This window comes from Anarhichas minor, unplaced genomic scaffold (assembly GCF_050575085.1).
Source record: "Anarhichas minor isolate MPS153535 unplaced genomic scaffold, ASM5057508v1 ptg000017l, whole genome shotgun sequence".
Taxonomy (NCBI): domain Eukaryota; kingdom Metazoa; phylum Chordata; class Actinopteri; order Perciformes; family Anarhichadidae; genus Anarhichas; species Anarhichas minor.
The window spans coordinates 15,927,592-15,946,572 of NW_027466463.1; the positions used below are offsets into that span (position 1 = coordinate 15,927,592).

The window sequence follows — 18,981 nt, forward strand, 5'->3', positions numbered from 1 at the left end:
GTCAAGTCAACCCTAGAGATCGCTGACGGGACAACAAGAATATCCTTTCAAAGCCGGGAGCTCGCAGACGAGATTCCTCAGGACACATTCAACATGCAACACGCTACTGTATCGACATGCAGCAGTTTGTTAAACTAATCCCATGGCACACACAAAGACACATTTGTAGGATGCTGGAATGATACCAGAAATTATTGATTCCTATGTTTTACACTCTGCTCTGAGACAGAAATAGGGCGAGAGTTTGGGAGATTTTTTTTCTTTATAAATGAATGTGCTGCAGGCACCATTTCGCATCCCATTCTCCCGTTATTGAAGTGCCTCCCGTGTGGATTCCTGTGCCATGACACAGGTTTTTTGTATCTCTCTGAGGCTGCAGCAGCTCAGGCTCCATCAGCATGACTGATCTCATTTATCTCAGTCGCATCCAAAGAGGCCCGGGGTGTAGGGATGGGAGCTTCAATAGCAGCACCGCGAGTGCAAAAAGCACAGATCATTGAGCTGGGCACTGTACGGCAGCCGGGGACTCACATGTGTGAAAAACAGTATGTATTCAGGATTTCTCAATATGGGGAACTCCAGGGTAGCAGGAGGTGTATGGTGCTTCATATTGGGATAAACAAAACCTCCACTGCACTGCATCATCTTATTCAATATTAGTTTATCAATATTTCCTGCTGGGATGTCAACCAAACAGCAATATACTGTAGCAACAAACATATGGCATATTATAGTCAAACAAATGTGACTTCACGCTGAATTACGGGATGTTTATTAGTTCTCTCGGAGGGATAATTTGCCTGCAAATAGTGTAATAACAAAATTAAATCTTTACATTTTTAAGTGGACTTGAACCAAGAAGCCAGACATGATACCCAGTGATATTCAGTTACTCAAATCCTAGATGAAAATTACAAGGAATATTATCTGAAGATGACAAGCACACATCCACAGAAAAAAAGATGCACAAAGATATTTATTTGTACGCTGCTGATGCCTTTCACAGAAAGCTCATTCTGTTCATGCCAGAGCAGACTCATCATCTCATGACATCCGTCTCTGTAGCCCCAATTACCGTGACATTTTGTTCCTGTGCTTGTAATTGATTTCTACTTCAATTTATTAATATAGCGCCTATGGAGCGCCTGGAGCACAACGCTAGTTATCTGGAGCCCACCAGGAGCTTAATCTCCTAAAATGAGCGGAATTAATAAGAGTGTTCTAGTAACATATTGATTATAGAATCGATGTCTGTTTCTTTGCACCGTGCTCAAATGATTTCTGTAAAATGGAACAGCATCAAGTAAGTGAGTGGCTCTTTCAATCATTTTTGCTTCAATCTTAATTTCAATAGGGTCTGTTTTGATTGATAGCGTGTAAATCTTTAACCTTTCATAGCAAGAAGGAATTCCAAAGGAACGGATCGCTATGTTCCACCACCTCCAGGTTTTTATTGATAAAGCTTATATTGTTTTCTTCCAGGTCAGACCTTAAGCTTGTTGCACTGCTGGGGATGAATCAGAGCATTAAGGGATTTTTTTTTTTAAATCATGGTGCAAATTTGTGATTTGTGACATTGAGCTCTATAAATAAATTTGACTTGACGTGATATTCTTTCCTGCTTGCAGGCAGCTATAGATTGGAGTTTCTGCAGTTGATTTAGAGGGAAGTGATAGTTTCGTACATTCAGTGCAGATGTGCTGAGATCAGACAGTCACGCTAACAAGAGGCCACGGGAGCAAGTGCATATATATTTCCATGATCCTCATCACGGGGCAACGAGAGGATCTGGTTATTATTTTGTATCCCTCCTCGTAACATGTTGTGCAAATAAGGCAAAATCCGAGGAATCTGGATGAATGTTAATCCGTTCTGTGTGATATTTCTGATGATATACATTTTAAATCAATATATCACATTTCTTTAAAAAACAAAAAGAAGAAGAATGCTTTCATCTATAAGTTTACCAAGGAACCACTCTCAGTCTTCTGAATAAATTTCCATTTTTATACACGCATAATCGTACAGATACTTTTCCGCATCTTTCTTCAAAAGTATATGTATATTGTGAGCTTTGACATTATTTCATATGTTCTTGCATAAACATCCCCTCTTCTTTGTCAGTGTGCCATTTGTAAGCAACGTCTCCACAGTGTCAGTGAAATGAGGTGTCAGTGTAAAAATAAGTAAACAATCCATAAATAAGTATATTCTCACGAATGCTAAATATCTTAGTCATTAGAGGTTCATTAGGATAGTTTTCATGCCAATATGCATTCGGCACCTCAAAGCAAAAGACAGACAGAGCAGCTGAAACATTAATAACACACCTCATTAAAAGTAAGCAAACAGACATATTCTGTTGTTTTTGTCTTTAAGATCTTAAATTATGGATAAATATATAGATTTTTTAAAGTAGAGGATGTCTACACGCATGTGACAACATGTATACATACCACCACAGGTGAATCAGTAGTCCATATCAGCGCACATCAGTGGGGTTTAATGAATCTCTGCTTCAGCAAACTCAGCGGGTTAGTTTGAGTGCAGTGGGATGAACGTTGCAGATGTCGAACCAGTGCCGATCCACCTCCTTGTGCGGCAGCAGGCCATTTCGTGGCAGAAAGGGCCGGCGCCAGCGATCGCGGCTTCCCAACACCTGCCAGAAGCGCGCGCCCTTGAGGAGGAAGACGGCATTGTGGGTGTAGGAGAAGTATGATGCATCGATGTTGCCATCGGGATGGTCTCCGCTCACCACTGGAGGGAAAACATCTCTGATGTTTTCGGGGAAGCCTCTTGCCAAGCTGTTGGCTTCCACGTCAAATGCATACACCTGTTTGAACAGATGATTGGTTTCTCTCTTATATAGAAATCAAGTCAATTACAACACGCAAACAAATCACAGAGGAAGTGTAGCAGGTTTGTTTGCATGAATATGTTCCATCACAATGCTGAGGAACAATGAATTAGCTCGGGCTTTGGTCTCGCCAAGACATTTGCTTATGTATACATATTTAATACTCAGTGTATTATGCTTGTACCTCGTTGCCTTTTTGTTCCCGCCTGCACAGAGCAGGCTATACATGGCAGCTTAATAATATGCCAGCAACCAACAAGTAGTCCTGTGCTGTAATAATAGGCTCCAGGCCTTCAGAATGTCAATTCGTTTTTGGTAATTTGACTAACACAACTTTAGGGATTATTAATTATTATTATTATGATTTGACAGAGGCTACCCTTTACAACACAGGGCCACAAAATTATTAGTGGTAAGAATGAAGGGTATAACGATGCATTCATTTGGATCAATATATCGATTCAGCAATCAACAATCAAATATCATCGATGCAAAGTGAAACCATTGATATGTGTCATCACATCCATGTGATTTCCACACACCTCCCCCGTTATCGTGTACTAAAGAGATGAAGATGAGGATTCAAATCTTACAAGAGTGTTTTTGAAGAAGTAGATGCGAGAGTCCCTCCTGTCATAGAAGGCCGTGTCAATGGGACCGAACACCCCTGGGAAACCCTCAGAGATTAACCTGGGATAGCGGTGACCTTCAGGGTCCTGTCTGAACGCCTGGTCGTTCTCGTTGTCATACCTCCAGAACTGAGTACCTGTACACCAAAAAACACCATTCACCAAATACTTTACACTAATATCTTTGGGGATATGCTATGAAAATGGTTACCTTCGTGGTTCATACAGTATTTACATTTGTAGGCTAGTGCTGCTTTTTTGGGGGCCTACCTTTAAAGAAGTAAACAGCATCTATTTTTCGGGACCACACATGCACGTACGCATCCACTCCGTCCATGGGAATTCCACGCCAGCCAGCCTGCAGGGCAACTGGATCTCCGAAGCGCGTTCGGTTATTTCTGTTCTCATACAGCCAGTACCAGCCGTCTCTTATGAAGTAGGTGTTAAAGCGGATGACCACCTCCCCGTAGGGCGTCTTCTCCTTTCTGATCCAGTCAAATGCCGTGTTGAATCGACCCTTACAGCCCCCTGAGTTCAAACACAAGCACATTGAAGAAAACTTATTCCTTTGTGTCAATCTATTAAGTATGTAAATAAAACTGAATCTATTTCTGTCCTGCTCTGTGTGTGTAGGTATCCACTAGATGGTGCTGTAACCGTGTACCGTAGAGGTGCTGTATGGCCTTCCTGTCCGTCCAGTCCATCTCAAAGCCTGACTCCTGGGGCAGGTAGCTGGGCTGCATTATAGAGCCAGCTCTGTAGATGTGGGGGAGACCCAGAACGTGGCCGATCTCATGAACTGCTACCTAACAAATAGGAAATTTAAAAAATGTGTTATTATTCTTTTCCATTATACATCAGATGATTCCCTTTATCGTGCTTACTTTGAGTAGACTGATCCCGCTGCCAGCATTGGGAGCGGTGAAATGTTCGTCGTCATCAAAGTGTATATCACCCAGGAACCAGGCGTGGGCAAATTCTTGACCAGTGCCATCAAACCTCTGGTTGCAACCCAGATGCCTTCCTGTGTGAAATATAGTGGCATGAGTTGAAAAAACAACAAAAGCAAACAAGAATGCGCTGGTTTCTGTGTGAACTTAAATAAAAAATGATCAGTAGATAGTTGTTACTTGACATGAGCAGGTCTAGTGAAACAATGAAAATATGTAATGATTATCATATGTGTTGGGTCAGACCTACCTGTGCCAAAGCCCAGCCTGATATCAATGTCCTCCAGTGGAGAACGTGTATCCTCCACAAACTCCAGGGGAGACACCTCGCTCCACATCCTGAAGGCCAGTCTGAAGATGTACCTCTGTTCTTCAACTGACAGCTGACTGCTGTATCCTTCTCCTATCAGCCTCCATTTCAGCACCCTCTTGGAAAAGGCCATGTAACCGCTTTCACTCAAGTCTCTCCTGTGCCTGCTTTTGGACACGAGAGCGGCGAGGTGACGTTTCCTGCGTCGCACTGCTTTGCTCTGACGGGCGTTTGCGACGGTATTCGCCATTCGACCGTCCATGTTGATATTGTGGGAGCCGTTTAGAGAAGTGCTATTTAAAATGCCATCGTATAAGTTAAAGTCGTCTGTGTAATTCATGCCGGTGTCATTGGAAAAGACACTTTCTGTGTCATTAACATTGAATATGTCATCTTCAAAGGGGTTAGCGGTACCAAAAGAAGCAGTGTCGCCGGTTATATTACTTAATGTGTTGTTGCCGTCAGTCGCGTTCAGAGTGTCACCTGCACTGCTTTCGGCATCTAAGGCGCTGCTGTTCTCAGGTGCTACGGGGGCGTCCAGGTCGATCTCCTTGTCAGGGACTCCACACCTCGGTGTGTTCATTGCCACCTTGGTGGCCTCATCAAACACACCTGTGGCAGGCAGACCCGACACCCTCTGGAACTCTTTAAGAGCTGAAACAAACACTTGGCTCTCGGTTAGACCGTCGTGGTCGCCATCCTGTGGAGCATCCCTTGAGTGATGCGAGGTTCCTTCCTGGATCACGTCTTGAAGGTCACCCAGGAAGTCATTGTGAAAAGAGGCGTCGGAATCTTCAAACTGGACCTCCTCCCAGTTCACTGGCGTAATGAATCCATATCTAGAGAGAAATAGCTGGAACAAGACATGGGTTATATGATTACAACAGTCAATCTTAAAATGTCGAATCTAAAAGATGCTGAAGTTTGACAAAGGAGAGAGCATTTGGAAAAAAGTGAAGTCATTTACCTCTGCTGTGTATTTGTTTGTTATAACCTCAGCTTGGTGAGAATTAAGGGTCTGCACATCAGAATGATCCCGGTTATGGAAAAGTTTCTCTGCATCAACTGAGCAAATGCTCGTCCAAAAAAGGAAAATCATCAGCTGGATAGAAGTCAGCATCGTGGCGTTGGTTTACTCAGGTATCTGTATACGAGTAAGTACGAAGCCACAGTGCTTTATAGGCAGATGCTGAGTTTCTCCACACCCCTCTAAAGGTGCGACTCTTTGGAGGTATCCCACTTCCCTCAGCTTTGTGTGAAAAGTAAACCTGTCTTTACTGTCTCCAGTCACTGAATTGTATGGATGTGCGATACACGCTCCACTGGTTTTAAATGGACTGCTGTTGACCTGTGGAAAGAGGTTAAAGCCTTCACTTTCATGTGGACAATAGCAGTTTAGGACAGCCATGACTTCTGCCAACACCTGTTTTGAACCGGACACACGCACACACACACACACACACACACACACACACACACACACATACACACACAATGAATAACCACAAACCAAACCTTCCATCATCACATTGACAAGCGTTTATTTTCAAAAACAAAAGCTAGATACACTTTCTTGAGCACGCCTAACATAAATATTACAATTACATTCACTTACATTCTTGAGGCTCTTCTGGCAGAAAAAGCCAGTTTTTTTTCTCAGTGCAATTTAGCTGATGTACATACAAATCTGGTAAAAGTAAAACAGACAAATGACAATTCATATAAATACCACAGAATATACAAAGAGAGAAGATAAAGTGGATGGATTTAGGAGCTGTGGCTGGTTACTGGAGAGCTTTGGCTATCGCTGCTGCCAGGTGCTCAGCTGTTGGCTTTTCTGCAGTACAGCTGACACACAGGCCCTCTGCCATCATAGCGTCTTGTGTCGTAGGCCCGATGGCTGCAAACTGGAAACAAAGAAGTTTAAGTGACTGTCAGAGGCACCGAATATCTGTTAGGTACTGCAGATTCATGCGTCGTTTTATGTGTGAGGAGGCTTCACCTTTATTTGAGTCAGCTGTTCACCCGACAGCCTCCGTACCACCTCTAAGCAAAACTTCACTCCCGATGGACTGAAGAAAGCGACGCTGGCTGGAGCGCCCTGCAAATGCACAGACGTATAAAGAATCGCTACGTTTAGAAAAGCCTTCGCTCTAAAATGCAGAAGGAGTGGGGCTTCACCTGCTCTGTGAAATAGTTCTTTAGATTTTTCTCCAGGTCTGGATGTTCAGCTGTTTGATAGACAGTCAGCGTCTCCAGGGGCACTCCTGGAAACAAAGAAAGAGATCCCCGCAGTGATAAAGGTAGCACAATTATTATTTTATAATTAGTGTAGCCCCAGTGGGACTTTTATCACCTTGAGTCTAAATCTTGAGATCTTACCATTTCCCCTTAAAGCCGTGGGCAACACTTCTCTTTTGATCGAGCCACAGGGGAAGAAAAGTGGTGGAATATTTGTGTCCTCTCCTGTGAAAATGAAGAGAATTAAGTATAAGGTCATATTAGTTAGCAGAACAATTGCAAAGGTCCCATTAAACTGAACGGTGAAGAATGTGGGAGTATGAAGTCATATCGTACGTTCGAGGATAAGACGTGACAGGACATCTGCTGTCCCCGTGTCCTCGCCCAAAGGGTTCAGACCCAGATTCCGTACTATGCAGGGAAAAAACAACAACAACACGTCACTGAATAATTACACAAATTCAGCTCAACTGCTTCAATTACTAAATACACAAGTAACTGACAACAAAGAGATCAAGTGTCACTAAAGAAAGAAGGCAAAGCACACGTCAGGCAGGTGCTGCAGCTTGCAGCAAACTGTCACTTGTGTACAACCTATTTCCAAATGACTGAGGGCAGTAACATCACCTCACACACCTCTGTCAGCACCAGGTGCCTGCCACACTCTGCTAGAATTAGCATTAACATAGCGAGTATAATTTTCATACGTGACAATAACTCACCTAATGCAGCAGTTGCCTTCCCAACCACATAGATGGACTTGCTGTTCCACTTGTCTTTCACGGAGCTGCTCCATTCTGATATAACAATTAAGGAAAAAGATGACATTTAATCAAGGAAGTGGTTTCAAATGTCAGTGAGCAGTCAAGAAACACAGTACACAGAACTCACATTTAACCAAGCACATGCTTTCAGAGGATTAATCAATGAGGTACAGGGTGCAACAATTATATTCATTTTAAAACGGAATTCCTTTGTATATTCTCACCTTCCCTTCTTTCTTCTGCTTCTAAGCACATCTTCACAGCCTCCACTGCTCTCGGACTGGTAAATATAAGACCTCCATGTTTTTCTGGTTGGAAAAGCTGAAGAAAAAAAACAGGAAGTCATCTTAAAGAACAGACAAATGATACAAAAAGCAATACATATGCACATGAATGATGCAAATACGAATGTAATACTGTAATAATGGAATGTACCTTATCTGACAAGGTGTTTAATGACACAAACTTAAAAGACAGCACAGGAATCAGGGTTGCTTTATGTCCATGTGATGCCAGCTCCTGTGGAAACAAAACAAGAGCTTCCTGACAATAGGATCTGTGAAATGCAAAGCTGACAACTGCAGCAAATACATATCTGAACACAGTACTAACATGTGCTTTTACCTTAATGTAGGGATCAGGTCCAGACTCTCCATCTCTAGGCTCTTTGAGAAGCAGCACATGCATCTTGACTAGGCTTTAAGAAGCTGGATCAATCAAATAAACAAGGAATAAATCGACAGATCAAACCAGGGTGAAATATGAATGCTGCTGTCAAAGCAAGACACTCAAAACTGCAAAAGGACTGAGGACAGTGGGTGTGAAGGCACAGCAAGCTAAGCTACACCCTAAAACTGTCACATGCAACCTGCCGATAACGATACTGTTGAGTCACGATTATTGGGCTGCACACGAGGAGAAAATGAGAAGCAATAATGTCACACTTTCTCTTGGGGTGGGTGTATTACGTATGTTGCATTAGCTATAATGTGGCTGGTGTCTTCTTCTGTTATTGTTTACATTAGCAAGGCTTCCTGAATGACAGTTTAGCTTAGCTAGTAACCGTCCGCCATGCCTTGTGATAATAAGCGGTTAATCTATCTCACTTGTATCGTACAATGATGCGAATTACAACGGATACTGAAAAAAAGACAAGATAGTACACGATATTCATGTACCTTGAGTTGTCGCTACCGCTGAGTGCATAACAACTTTCAGCCATGGTGAAGGAGGGGAGACATTACATTAAATATTTGACTAACTTTTAAAAAGTCATGTAAATTCTGCAAAATTATTATTGATTCCAACGAATATCATATAATTATTAAACCATATTATGAAATTACCTGTTCATTACAGAACCATAGTAGTTTAGGCACATTTTAATTAACTCCTGTCCCCTTTTTCTAAAATGGTTTAGTCCATTTTCGCACAGCGCAACAAGCCAACATTGCGGCTCCGAAGGTTGCTACGGCAAGTGGCAAGTCGTGTACATATTGAGCCGTAATGGCGACTTCAGATTCACAGTTTCCGAACTCCCTGTGAACTGAACTTTACGAGTTGCCCCGCCCACTCAGTTGAAACGCGTGTTGACTGTTTGCAAGCATGGCTTCTTCAGCTAAGAAAAGAGCAGTAGGTTTGGGCAAAAACCCCGAGGAAAGTGAAAACAGCTCCGATGAGAATCCGGAGGGGGATGGTGATTCCGGGGAGGAGGACAGCGAGGCATCCGAGGAGGAGATCAATGAGGTAAAAGAACAAACTATTACATGCATGGCCTTGCTAGTTAGCTAGCTAGCTAGCCAACTCAGCTGTCGGCTAAAGGTAACAGGACGCTACATTAGCATTATATACTGCCAACCAGGACTGAAAAGACAAACTGGAATATCATATTTAAGTAGTAATGTTAACGTTACTTTAAATTAGTATGGGTAACATTTGAAATTATTTTACAGTGCGTGTCAAAAACCTACTAAAAAAAGACTCATTCATACAATAAGTACATCAAACAACTACCCTATTACTATAACAAAAGTACTTTAATAAATACTTTCTCCACATGCAGACAGGTTTCTGTTAACTTCTCCCTGCTTTGTTATTGTTTCGCGTTCAGGAGGTCATGGTTGACTTTGAAGCCCACGCCATCTCAAGCAACGACTTCGATGGCGTCAAGAGACTCTTACATCAGGTTTGAGACCATATTTATGATTTTATTTATTTTTTAAATATAAAAGATCATGGTTATGTGTTTGGTGTAAGCATGGCCTCACTTCTGGTGTGTTTGAATACAGCTCTTCCTGAAGGCTCATGTAAATACTTCAGAGATGACGGACCTCATCATTCAACAGAATCATCTTGGAAGTGTCATCAAGGTGAGTTTAACCTCATCTCGCATGTATCGGGGGACGTTTCTGCTCTTACCATGTGTTCACGTGTCCCTTCTTTTGTTTGCTCCAGCAAGCTGAGGTGCCAGACGACAGCGATGATGACGACCCCGATGAAGTATTTGGCTTCATCACTATGCTCAACCTGACGGAGAGAAAGGTAACACCACTGGCGCACACCAGTCTCACAGACTAGTTGGCTGTTATGGGGGGGGGGACTCTGATGATGTAGAAAATTAACTAATTTGATGTCATTTCACTGTTTGCAGGATGTGCAATGTGTGGAGGAGTTGAAGGAGCTGATCGTGGATCAGTGTGAGAAGAACTCTACCAACAGTGTGACGGAACAGCTGGAGCAGTTCCTCAATGACGCCAGCAAGCCTGTTGGGCTGCTGCTGAGCGAGCGCTTCATCAACGTGCCCCCACAGATCGCCCTCCCACTGCACAAACAGCTCCAGTGAGTTCCACTCTGTCTTGTATGGATACTTGACCTGACGGCACCTCGTAAAAGGGGGGAAAATAAAACTTTTAAGATGGGTTACCTACTTTCTACGAATGCATTTAACTTTGGAATAGCTGAAGGGTGTTTGTGGTTTGGATAGAAAAATATAAATCATCCTTGTTCGGGGTCAAAACTAAATCAATATTGTGTGCAGGATAATAAACCGAATTTCTGTCTGTCCTGCAGGGAAGAAATAGCTGAAGCTCAGAGGACGAATATGCCCAGTGGGAAGTGTCACTATTGTCTGATGATCAGCAAGACCTGCAAAGAGGCAAACAGGAGTATTCCAGCCAGAGGAGGAGCTCCCAAAGATGAATACTTGTTTGTCAATGCAGAGGAGGAATTCTTCTATGAGGTAGGGGTCAAGTAAATGCAAGAAGAGGCTGAGATGTTAACTTAATCTTTGATAAGGAACGCTTTACATTCAGTATTTTGGATAATAACACTTTGATATTTTATTGCTATTTAATGAGCCTCAGGCTGTTTTACCTTCTAATTATTTTTTTTAACGTGTTTCTACTTTCAAAGAAGAGAAGAGAGATGTGAAACATTTGTATTCATGCCTAGATATTAACAGAATTCACCATTGTCTGTATTTTCCTTCCAGCAAGCCATCCTGAAGTTCAACTACTCGGTCCAGGAAGACGCAGACACCTGTCTGAGCGGCCGGTGGTCGTTCGACGATGCGCCCATGAAACCCTTCAGGACCGTGATGCTGATACCAGCAGACAGAATGCCTGCTATTATGACCAAACTCAAAGAATACCTAACTGTGTGAACCGAACCAATAAACTGACAGCTGTGCAAACTGAAGACCTTCAGGCTCATGGGAATGGTTCAATATACTCTTAAGAGACTGTAGAAGAAAATATTTTGGTACCGTCAGCTACAGTAGTGCCAGTATTATACACCTGACCTTTAGTACATGCTGTGCAGTGACGGCTCCTTTTTTTTTTGAAAAGCAATTTTAGAGATGCAGTTTTTACAAATTCCTGGTTCACTTTAATATACCCTGCTCATACTGCAGAAACATACAATTGTATCTTGTGAGTACAGCAAGGTCTTTTTAGGACTCGTTTATAACAAGATTATGAACCAAGACAATTTGATATGAGCTTGGAGTCCAGGCTCAGCAGATGCATACACCACATAATTTGGTAGCAAGCCAATTTTCACACATTTAATCTGGATTTTTTTTTGACAAATGGAACATATAGAATACAAATTTCATTTGTGAAAACTTGTGAATGGAGTTGCACCATTCTGAGGATTTTCGATGTAAACATCTCTGTAGATCTCTTACCATCTATGATTAATAAATGCTTTATATATCTACATGTCTCGACAATCATTTCCTTGCTTTATCTGGCAGCATGTCGACACACGTTTCAGTCTCAAACCAGAACTTTACATACCACATTAACCGGAAGAGACAGGTGTACCGCCAGCTTTGTGTAAGGAACGAGATAAAGTGTTTTCTCTGGCAGCTTGTGCATGCAGTGTGTTGGACCGTCTCTTTGAATCTGAATCCTCCTGGTTACGTGCACAAGAGGTGTGATGGAAGGTTTTTCTCCCTTTAAAGTACAGCAACATCCATCTGCAACCCCTCTGCTGCTCATTAAAATGTAAAGAGCCATTGAGACACTTTCATTCTCAGACAGACGGTGTTGAAGGGGAGAGCAGAGCCAATATTAAAAGGTACAAAACAATCAGGGAAAAGGCATCTCTAACAGTTAATAAAAAAGTGTGATTTTATATTTTGCATCATGCAGTCATCACACGAGTCACCCTTCACGTAACCAGTTTAAGCAATGTAATAACTTAATTTTAAAGCCCCTGGTTTGCATTGCCTTTAAACATTTCACAACATTTGATGAAAAGGTTACAGCTCATTTATGATTTTAGATCATTGAATCACACATCTGTCATAAGACTGTGACACCACTGCACAGCCACTGTCGGCATCGCCGCAGATTGTGGAGGCTTTCTGTTTCCCGTCTTCACATTTCCTGGATCTGTCTGGTTCCAACATGTCCTGCAGGATGTCTTTGCTTTCACTAGGGGGCAGATTGTAGAAGAAGTACAGGGGCGCCATTTGAATGTACCTAAAGTGACAGACAGAAATGACATTATATGGAAAAGATGAAAAACAAGTAAGAATATGGTTAGTACTTATTTTTTATATTTAAAAAAAAAAATGGAGACTTAAAGAGGATTTGAAAAGATTTAAATTAAAATGGCTCAATTTTACTGCAACAACAAAAACAATCAAAACATGTTTGTCACAGTGTGGCGCATAAAAACATAATCCATGAGAATTTAATTCTAATCTGTTCGAAAAGAAGAGAGGGATCGACCTACACTTGAGGGGAAATTTCAGAGACCGTTCTCATGCAGTTGTCTGACAGGGTGTACTCGTGGAAAACAACCCACTCGGGCAGCCCCAGCTTGTGTGACTGAGGCCCGTAGCTGGACAGGAGATGCACCTGAGCCACGTGCTTGTGTGTCAGAATGAAGTAGTTTCCCGATCCGTCCACGTCTCGTGCGATCTACGAATAGGAAACGACTCTGCAAACTTCAGAACAGTTCAATTACTGGTATCTTCCTTCATATTGACATTTAGTTTCCACATACCTGCATGAAGAAACCGGCCAGCAGAGCTCTTTTGATGTTGTGGGTGTTGGTCTTGGTTCCAAAGAAGGGCTCGGAGATGGGAATCTCGATCCTGTTCAGGGTGTCCGTCAACTCTGATCTAATGGCCTCAGCTTTCTTCAGGGCGGAATGATCAAGGAAATAGTCCTGGCACCACTTTTCAGCGGTGAAGTCTGGGGAAAAACGCATCAGTAATAGGGCAACAGTATGGAACTCATGAAACACTTCAGACTGCACCTTGGCCCATGAAGTAAAACTAAAACTGAACAAAAATAACTTCCATCTCTTATTGTAGAACTTGAAGCAGATCAGCATGTTTGATCAAGTTGATGTACTTGTACATGATTCTTGATCTTTTTGGGGTTGTACCCACGTGGTTGAATGCACTCATTATAAGTTGCTTTGGATAAAAGCGTCGGCTAAAATAATGTGATGGAAAAAAACAGATTTAAATGAGGTCCATAAATGTCTAATATGATTAAACTAAGTTTATCGTTGTCTTCATTTTTAATCCCCAACTACAAACAAATGTGACTGGATTGAAATAATAGTGACAGATTGTAAATTATTAACTCAAGGGACAATATTTAATTAAACCCACTATGTCAAGTAAAGTTACCGTTATATGAATATTGCAAAAACATCAAAATGTCCTATTTTACAGTATTGGTTTTTTATTTCCTCTCTTTTTTTGGATTTGATTCCTCTGTTTTTAATTCCTTGTAAAATAAATGTAAAGCACCTTCAAAGTGCCTTGGTGTATGAATTGTCCTGCCTTGATACGATGACACTAGGTTCTACTTTACAAATGTTTAACTTGTTTTGCTTTTTTACTACAGTGAGGAACAGAATGACAAACACTGCAGGTGTTGCGCTATATTGCAGAATGCTTGCAAATGCAGTACTTCAGTGAGAGTGGACTGATTCTGTTCATCGACTGCGTCTTACATTGTTCTCTCTGGCTTTGTTTGAAGGCATTGTAGATGTTGATGAGGGTGAAGTGATCTCCTTCAGGGTGCTGGAACTTCCTGTGACACTGGACTGCTTCGTGGGTCATACCAGCAGGCGGCTCCAGGAAGCAGCTTGACGCTAAAAGACAAGAAATACAACAAGGTCATAAGGATGTCTGGGAGAAACCGCGGCTTCGAAACATCTGCAAATGAGCTACTACAATGATGTCCATCTGGTGAATCTACAAACCAGTGACAAGGATCTTCACTCACTACGAACAAATCTTATTCTGAGTGGAAGTTGGAACACACGGTACCTGAAAGCATCGCTGCGATCGTCAACATCTCGCTCACGCAGTCAAACTCGCAGGAGGCCAGCAGCGCTTTGGCCATCTGAGGGTCCAGAGGGATCTCAGACATTATGATGCCAATCTCAGACAAGTTGCCATCATCATCTAAAGCTGCGAGGTAATCAAGCTCCTCCAACGCCTGCATGAGACCCTCGGGATCTGCAACAAGGAACGAAAAGGCTCGAGTTTTATAAATCAAAGAGAGAATCATTTTTTGATTATCTTTTTGTTTCTTGTTCAGTGTATTGAGGGGGGCATCACTCGTACTTAAAGCTGCTATATGTGGAATTTGGGAGGCTCCCAATGAAAAGCTGGAAAAACACCAATTCATGCCTTCACAATAATTTGATGTTGCTTTAAAATCACATCAAATCACTACACTTGATATGTTAATGTCTATATCTTTAAAGGGAAACTAACTTCCGTGACACATTCTGCAAGAGAACGGCGATATTACAGTACATTTGGCCCGTCCTTTCTCTCTTCATTGTACTCGTCTGGTGCTGCCCTAACGAGACATGTTGCGTAATCGTTAATGAGCTGGCCTCTTTTAGCCTGTTCTGTTCATGTTAGGGGTGGTTAGAGCTCAGACAATAGTTAGTAGCAGGGTCCTGTCAGCTCAGCTAAATCGTGGTTGACTGGGCCCAAACAGCTACACAGAGCAAATTCATTTGTGCTTCCTCTAGCCAAAAAAAAAAAAAAAAAAGAAAACCCTCCCGCATACACCTCTCTGGCTGTGTTTTAGGGTGGAAGAGAGATGTCCTCTGTGGGAACCAGTAACCTCAGAATAAAGATGCTTTTTCAATGATAACCACGTGCAATGTCCACTAGCAGGCTGCGTCACCTGGTCTGTCGATGAAATCACACTGTCCAAGGCCGGCTATCTCCATCCTTTTTAGGAAGAGGACTGTTGGTGTAATGTTGGACTCCAAGATCTGTGGGGAGTTCTCTGCAGGAAGCTGGCCGTCTTCTTGATACAGGCAGAAACATTTACCTTGGAAATAAATTCAGTAAAAGGAAAAATAGCCACTTAATTGTGGTTTTACATTTCACAGTGATTTGATTAACTCCAGCGTTATTATAGTCAACATTCCAGGATGTTTTACCAGGTCCGAGTCTGATTATTTAACAATTCAAGTTGGTTCATATTGTCCAGCTGCAGCAGACTGTCAGACATACCTGTTGGTCCAGACAGCCGCCTGCGTATGTCTGCCTGATATTGACTGATGGGTTGAAGAACCTCCGAGCTAGCTCTTATTCTTGGATTGTACACCTACAAAGATCCAACCACATGCCAATTAATAATCACTATATTACTCATTTAAAGTAGACACCTTTTGTTGGAAAAAAAACAAACAAACAAACCATCTTCTTCTGGACTCCTGTGTCAATGACAAAGTTGACGGACTCTGTGGCCCACCACATATCCTCCCCCTGTGTGGTAGAGAGGAAAACCCTCCTGGACCTCTTGGAGCCGGGTTGCTCAGGCAGTAGCCCTCCCCGGCGGGGGCACAGCACCACAGGAACCATCTGGCCCAGCTCCGCTCCCAGCCTGGTGCCTTCTCTCTGGAGGATGCTGTGGGCACAATGGACCTCCTGCAGAAGAGAATACAAGAAAAGAAAAAAGTGCTCAACCAATCTCAGCTGTGGTCCGATCAAACCACTCTTAAAAAAAATTGCAACAATCTCTTACATCAGCTGAGGCAAAAAACACAACAACATCTCCCTCCTCTTTGGTTCGATGGATCTCCAGCACCAGTCTCAGCGCTGAGAAGAAGTAGTCTTTGTTGCCGCCGTTGCTGTGGACCGCCTCAGCGGGAGACGAGGCCTCCAGCCTGATGAGCGGGACGCTGTCGTAGTAGCTCATCAGCTTGTCGGTCGCGGGTGGGACGGCGAGGACCACCACTCTGAGCTCAGGCCTCTGCAGCAGGATGTCCTTGAGGAGACCCAGCAGTGTGTCCGTGCTGACTGTCCTCTCGTGGGCCTGGTCGATGATGATGACCCCGTAGTGCTCCAGAAAAGGGTCCGACATCATCTCCCTCAGCAGCATATGGTCGGTGCAGTACCTGAGCCATCAGAGGAGTTAATAGCTATTATAAAAGCAAAACTATGAGACCATAAGTAGCAACTTCAGGATATTTCTACGTTTCATCCACAATGCGATTGAGGAGCACCAGAAAGAATAAGGAAAGATTATGAGCGACGGATAGTTTGTGGCTAATAACGTGTCATTGTGCTGCTGGCTGTGAAATAGACAGACCTCAGAACAGTGTCGGAGGAGCAGCAGTTCTCCAGAGGGATGGTGTAGCCCACTTCATGGCCTATGTTGACGTCCATTTCATCAGCTACGCGCAGGGTCAGATCTACAGCTTGCTGTCTGTTGGTCTGCGTGCACACAACCATGCCGTGCTGGTACTGGGTGGAGAGACAGAACTCTGCACACCACTGAGGGATCTGAAAGAGAACACAAATGTTTCACACTTCATTGTTTGTCTTGACAGACTTGACAAACTCTGCACCAAACACATTTTTATTCCCATAGACCCAGGAGAGCATCCTTTCAGGGTTGCATCAACAGCTTTTATATTGCAAAACAAACAGTGACAGCAGATATCCTATGGTATTATCGCTAATAATGCAAAATTGCTTTGGCAGCATGAGGCGGCTCCAGCGGATCAGGGCTTAGCAGCAGGAGGTCCCCTAACACCCCTGCTGGAGCCTTTGTGAAGCATGACCGTCAGGCTGGAGCTTGGACAGCCATGACAGTGACACAACAGCATCTGCTGAGCTGGGCAGCCTGTTCACACGAGCTCACATAATGCCACTCTATCCATACATGTCAAAGAGAGAGGAAAAACAAACCCACCGCCACAGGAATCAAAAGTATGTATAAAGTTGTTACTGTTCAGCAGATAAAGATGGCAACGCTGGGAAGTAAACACCTCAACTTTTAAACAAATTAAGAGGAGCAGACCTCTCATGCAAGTCATACAAATTGAGGCATGCTTTGGTGTTTAGGTCCAAAATGTCCCTGAGCAGCGAAAAAGATGGAGAAGTAAAAGGGAGATCCACTGTTGCTCTATATCTGATTGCATTTGACAATATTGATGAGGGGAAATTAAAACATTTACTTTGCTTTAAAACAAATCCAAGTTCAACGTGAACTTTTCTTTCATTCTCTGTTAAAGAAAGACTCGTGCCATCTTCTTCACCCTTCCTTCTCCCCGAACACAACGTGCATACTATTGACCGTATTGTCTTACCTGTGTACTCCTCCCAGTCTTCGCTGTCCCAGACACAATAACCAGTTGGTTCTTTACCAGAGCATCTTCAAACTCGCCCCTGACCTTCCACACTGACAGAGTCTTCCTCTCTTTCAGCAGTTTGTAGTAACGTGAGGAAAATGGCAATCCATCGAATTGATTTAACTCCAGATCATCTCCAAAGCCAAATGGATCCTCCGCAGGACATTCGATCTCACTTTCAGGGCAAATCTCTGGCTCCGCTGAAATGTTTTCATCAGACATGACACATATATGTGTATTTGTTGTACGACAGTTCATAAATGCGTTTCCTACCACTCCAGCTACGGCTCCATTTAGTGTAAGATCGTAACGATTCAAAAGAATAATCCGTTTCCGTGAAACATTATCCTCTATTCGCATGTGATAAATGACCAGAGTCTTTCTCTCTCTACCCGGCTTCTTAATTTGCTTAAACTATATTTATTAAGCTGTGAAGAGTTTGAAGCTGTTCTGGTAGAGGCTGCCTGGCTCGCAGTGCGCACCCGGCGCGTAATTTCTCCTCAGCGTGGCTACCCACGTGTTTTGTTTTGCACAGGGCTTCACATCCACTCCTGAGCAATATGCCCGCTCCTGATTATCCCAAATCATCACGGGTAAAGTAGCGAGGACTGTGACGCTAATATCAAATCCAAAATATCCTTAAAAATATATTCTCTTTCTATGTTTACAAGAATAACGCAGGTGTTTTATTTTGTTATATGCTTATCAATTAATGCGCCATATTATCTCTTCAACAGACAGTAGTTTGTCCTCCTTATATTTACTACATTCTGCATTCCTATAAATATGACAAGCCTTAAATATGAGATAGTATAGTATAGTACATTTGAAGATAATATGTCATAAGGAAAAAAACACATGATAATGAATAAAACAACTTAGGTAGTGGATTATTCTGATGTTATTGAAATGGGCTTTTATAAAACCGTAAGTGTTGTTGTAATTGATTTTTTTTATTTATTAGATGTGAAACATGTAATGGAAAAACTCATTCAACTCTTCAGTTCACCCATCCACCGGCTGCAGGCTTCAGCGTCTCCACAAGGAGGAGCTGTTCGTTGATTCTCGGTCCAGTTTGACCTAAAATAAT

At 42.7% G+C, this 18,981-nt stretch overlaps 4 protein-coding genes across 4 annotated transcripts; 1 reads left to right on the forward strand and 3 right to left on the reverse strand.

The window, feature by feature from the left end:
• Positions 1-755: 755 nt before the first annotated feature.
• On the reverse strand, positions 756-6,176 carry mmp21 (matrix metallopeptidase 21). Its single transcript, XM_076093935.1, has 7 exons — positions 5,714-6,176; positions 4,687-5,599; positions 4,371-4,510; positions 4,151-4,292; positions 3,757-4,014; positions 3,451-3,623; positions 756-2,833 (listed from the first exon to the last, which is right to left on the reverse strand). The coding sequence occupies exons 1-7, from the start codon at positions 5,864-5,866 to the stop codon at positions 2,528-2,530; spliced, it is 2,085 nt and encodes a 694-aa protein (XP_075950050.1). The 5' UTR covers positions 5,867-6,176; the 3' UTR covers positions 756-2,527.
• Positions 6,177-6,270: 94 nt separating this feature from the next.
• On the reverse strand, positions 6,271-8,738 carry uros (uroporphyrinogen III synthase). The gene is made up of 9 exons (XM_076093937.1): positions 8,376-8,738; positions 8,187-8,270; positions 7,976-8,072; positions 7,710-7,784; positions 7,324-7,398; positions 7,129-7,212; positions 6,928-7,013; positions 6,749-6,847; positions 6,271-6,653 (listed from the first exon to the last, which is right to left on the reverse strand). Exons 1-9 carry the CDS (start codon positions 8,436-8,438, stop codon positions 6,531-6,533), a joined length of 786 nt encoding a protein of 261 aa, XP_075950052.1. The 5' UTR covers positions 8,439-8,738; the 3' UTR covers positions 6,271-6,530.
• Positions 8,739-9,310: 572 nt separating this feature from the next.
• Positions 9,311-11,967, forward strand: bccip (BRCA2 and CDKN1A interacting protein). Its single transcript, XM_076093936.1, has 7 exons — positions 9,311-9,497; positions 9,862-9,936; positions 10,040-10,120; positions 10,206-10,292; positions 10,402-10,589; positions 10,821-10,989; positions 11,242-11,967. The coding sequence occupies exons 1-7, from the start codon at positions 9,357-9,359 to the stop codon at positions 11,410-11,412; spliced, it is 912 nt and encodes a 303-aa protein (XP_075950051.1). The 5' UTR covers positions 9,311-9,356; the 3' UTR covers positions 11,413-11,967.
• On the reverse strand, positions 11,246-18,282 carry dhx32a (DEAH (Asp-Glu-Ala-His) box polypeptide 32a). Its single transcript, XM_076093934.1, has 11 exons — positions 17,850-18,282; positions 16,847-17,040; positions 16,280-16,652; positions 15,952-16,182; positions 15,766-15,859; positions 15,431-15,580; positions 14,554-14,745; positions 14,235-14,375; positions 13,269-13,459; positions 12,996-13,183; positions 11,246-12,739 (listed from the first exon to the last, which is right to left on the reverse strand). Exons 1-11 carry the CDS (start codon positions 18,249-18,251, stop codon positions 12,541-12,543), a joined length of 2,355 nt encoding a protein of 784 aa, XP_075950049.1. The 5' UTR covers positions 18,252-18,282; the 3' UTR covers positions 11,246-12,540.
• Positions 18,283-18,981: the final 699 nt, after the last annotated feature.

What these genes read in the sequence shown, in the direction of transcription:
- mmp21 (XM_076093935.1), bottom strand. Translation starts at nt 5,866, where the DNA reads ATGCTGACTTCTATCCAGCTGATGATTTTCCTTTTTTGGACGAGCATT. An exon ending in CAGGCTGGGCTTTGGCACAG is followed by an intron (nt 4,511 to 4,686) that starts GTAGGTCTGACC and finishes TATTTCACACAG; the next exon opens with GAAGGCATCTGGGTTGCAAC. An exon ending in ACTTCTTCAAAAACACTCTT is followed by an intron (nt 2,834 to 3,450) that starts GTAAGATTTGAA and finishes CTGTTCAAACAG; the next exon opens with GTGTATGCATTTGACGTGGA.
- uros (XM_076093937.1), bottom strand. Translation starts at nt 8,438, where the DNA reads ATGCATGTGCTGCTTCTCAAAGAGCCTAGAGATGGAGAGTCTGGACCT. An exon ending in TAAACACCTTGTCAGATAAG is followed by an intron (nt 8,073 to 8,186) that starts GTACATTCCATT and finishes TTTTTTCTTCAG; the next exon opens with CTTTTCCAACCAGAAAAACA. An exon ending in AACAGCTGACTCAAATAAAG is followed by an intron (nt 6,654 to 6,748) that starts GTGAAGCCTCCT and finishes CTTTGTTTCCAG; the next exon opens with TTTGCAGCCATCGGGCCTAC.
- bccip (XM_076093936.1), top strand. Translation starts at nt 9,357, where the DNA reads ATGGCTTCTTCAGCTAAGAAAAGAGCAGTAGGTTTGGGCAAAAACCCC. An exon ending in CCGAGGAGGAGATCAATGAG is followed by an intron (nt 9,498 to 9,861) that starts GTAAAAGAACAA and finishes TTTCGCGTTCAG; the next exon opens with GAGGTCATGGTTGACTTTGA. An exon ending in TCAAGAGACTCTTACATCAG is followed by an intron (nt 9,937 to 10,039) that starts GTTTGAGACCAT and finishes GTTTGAATACAG; the next exon opens with CTCTTCCTGAAGGCTCATGT.
- dhx32a (XM_076093934.1), bottom strand. Translation starts at nt 18,251, where the DNA reads ATGCGAATAGAGGATAATGTTTCACGGAAACGGATTATTCTTTTGAAT. An exon ending in TGTTTTTTGCCTCAGCTGAT is followed by an intron (nt 16,183 to 16,279) that starts GTAAGAGATTGT and finishes TCTCTTCTGCAG; the next exon opens with GAGGTCCATTGTGCCCACAG. An exon ending in ACAAAGCCAGAGAGAACAAT is followed by an intron (nt 13,460 to 14,234) that starts GTAAGACGCAGT and finishes GTTTTTCCCCAG; the next exon opens with ACTTCACCGCTGAAAAGTGG.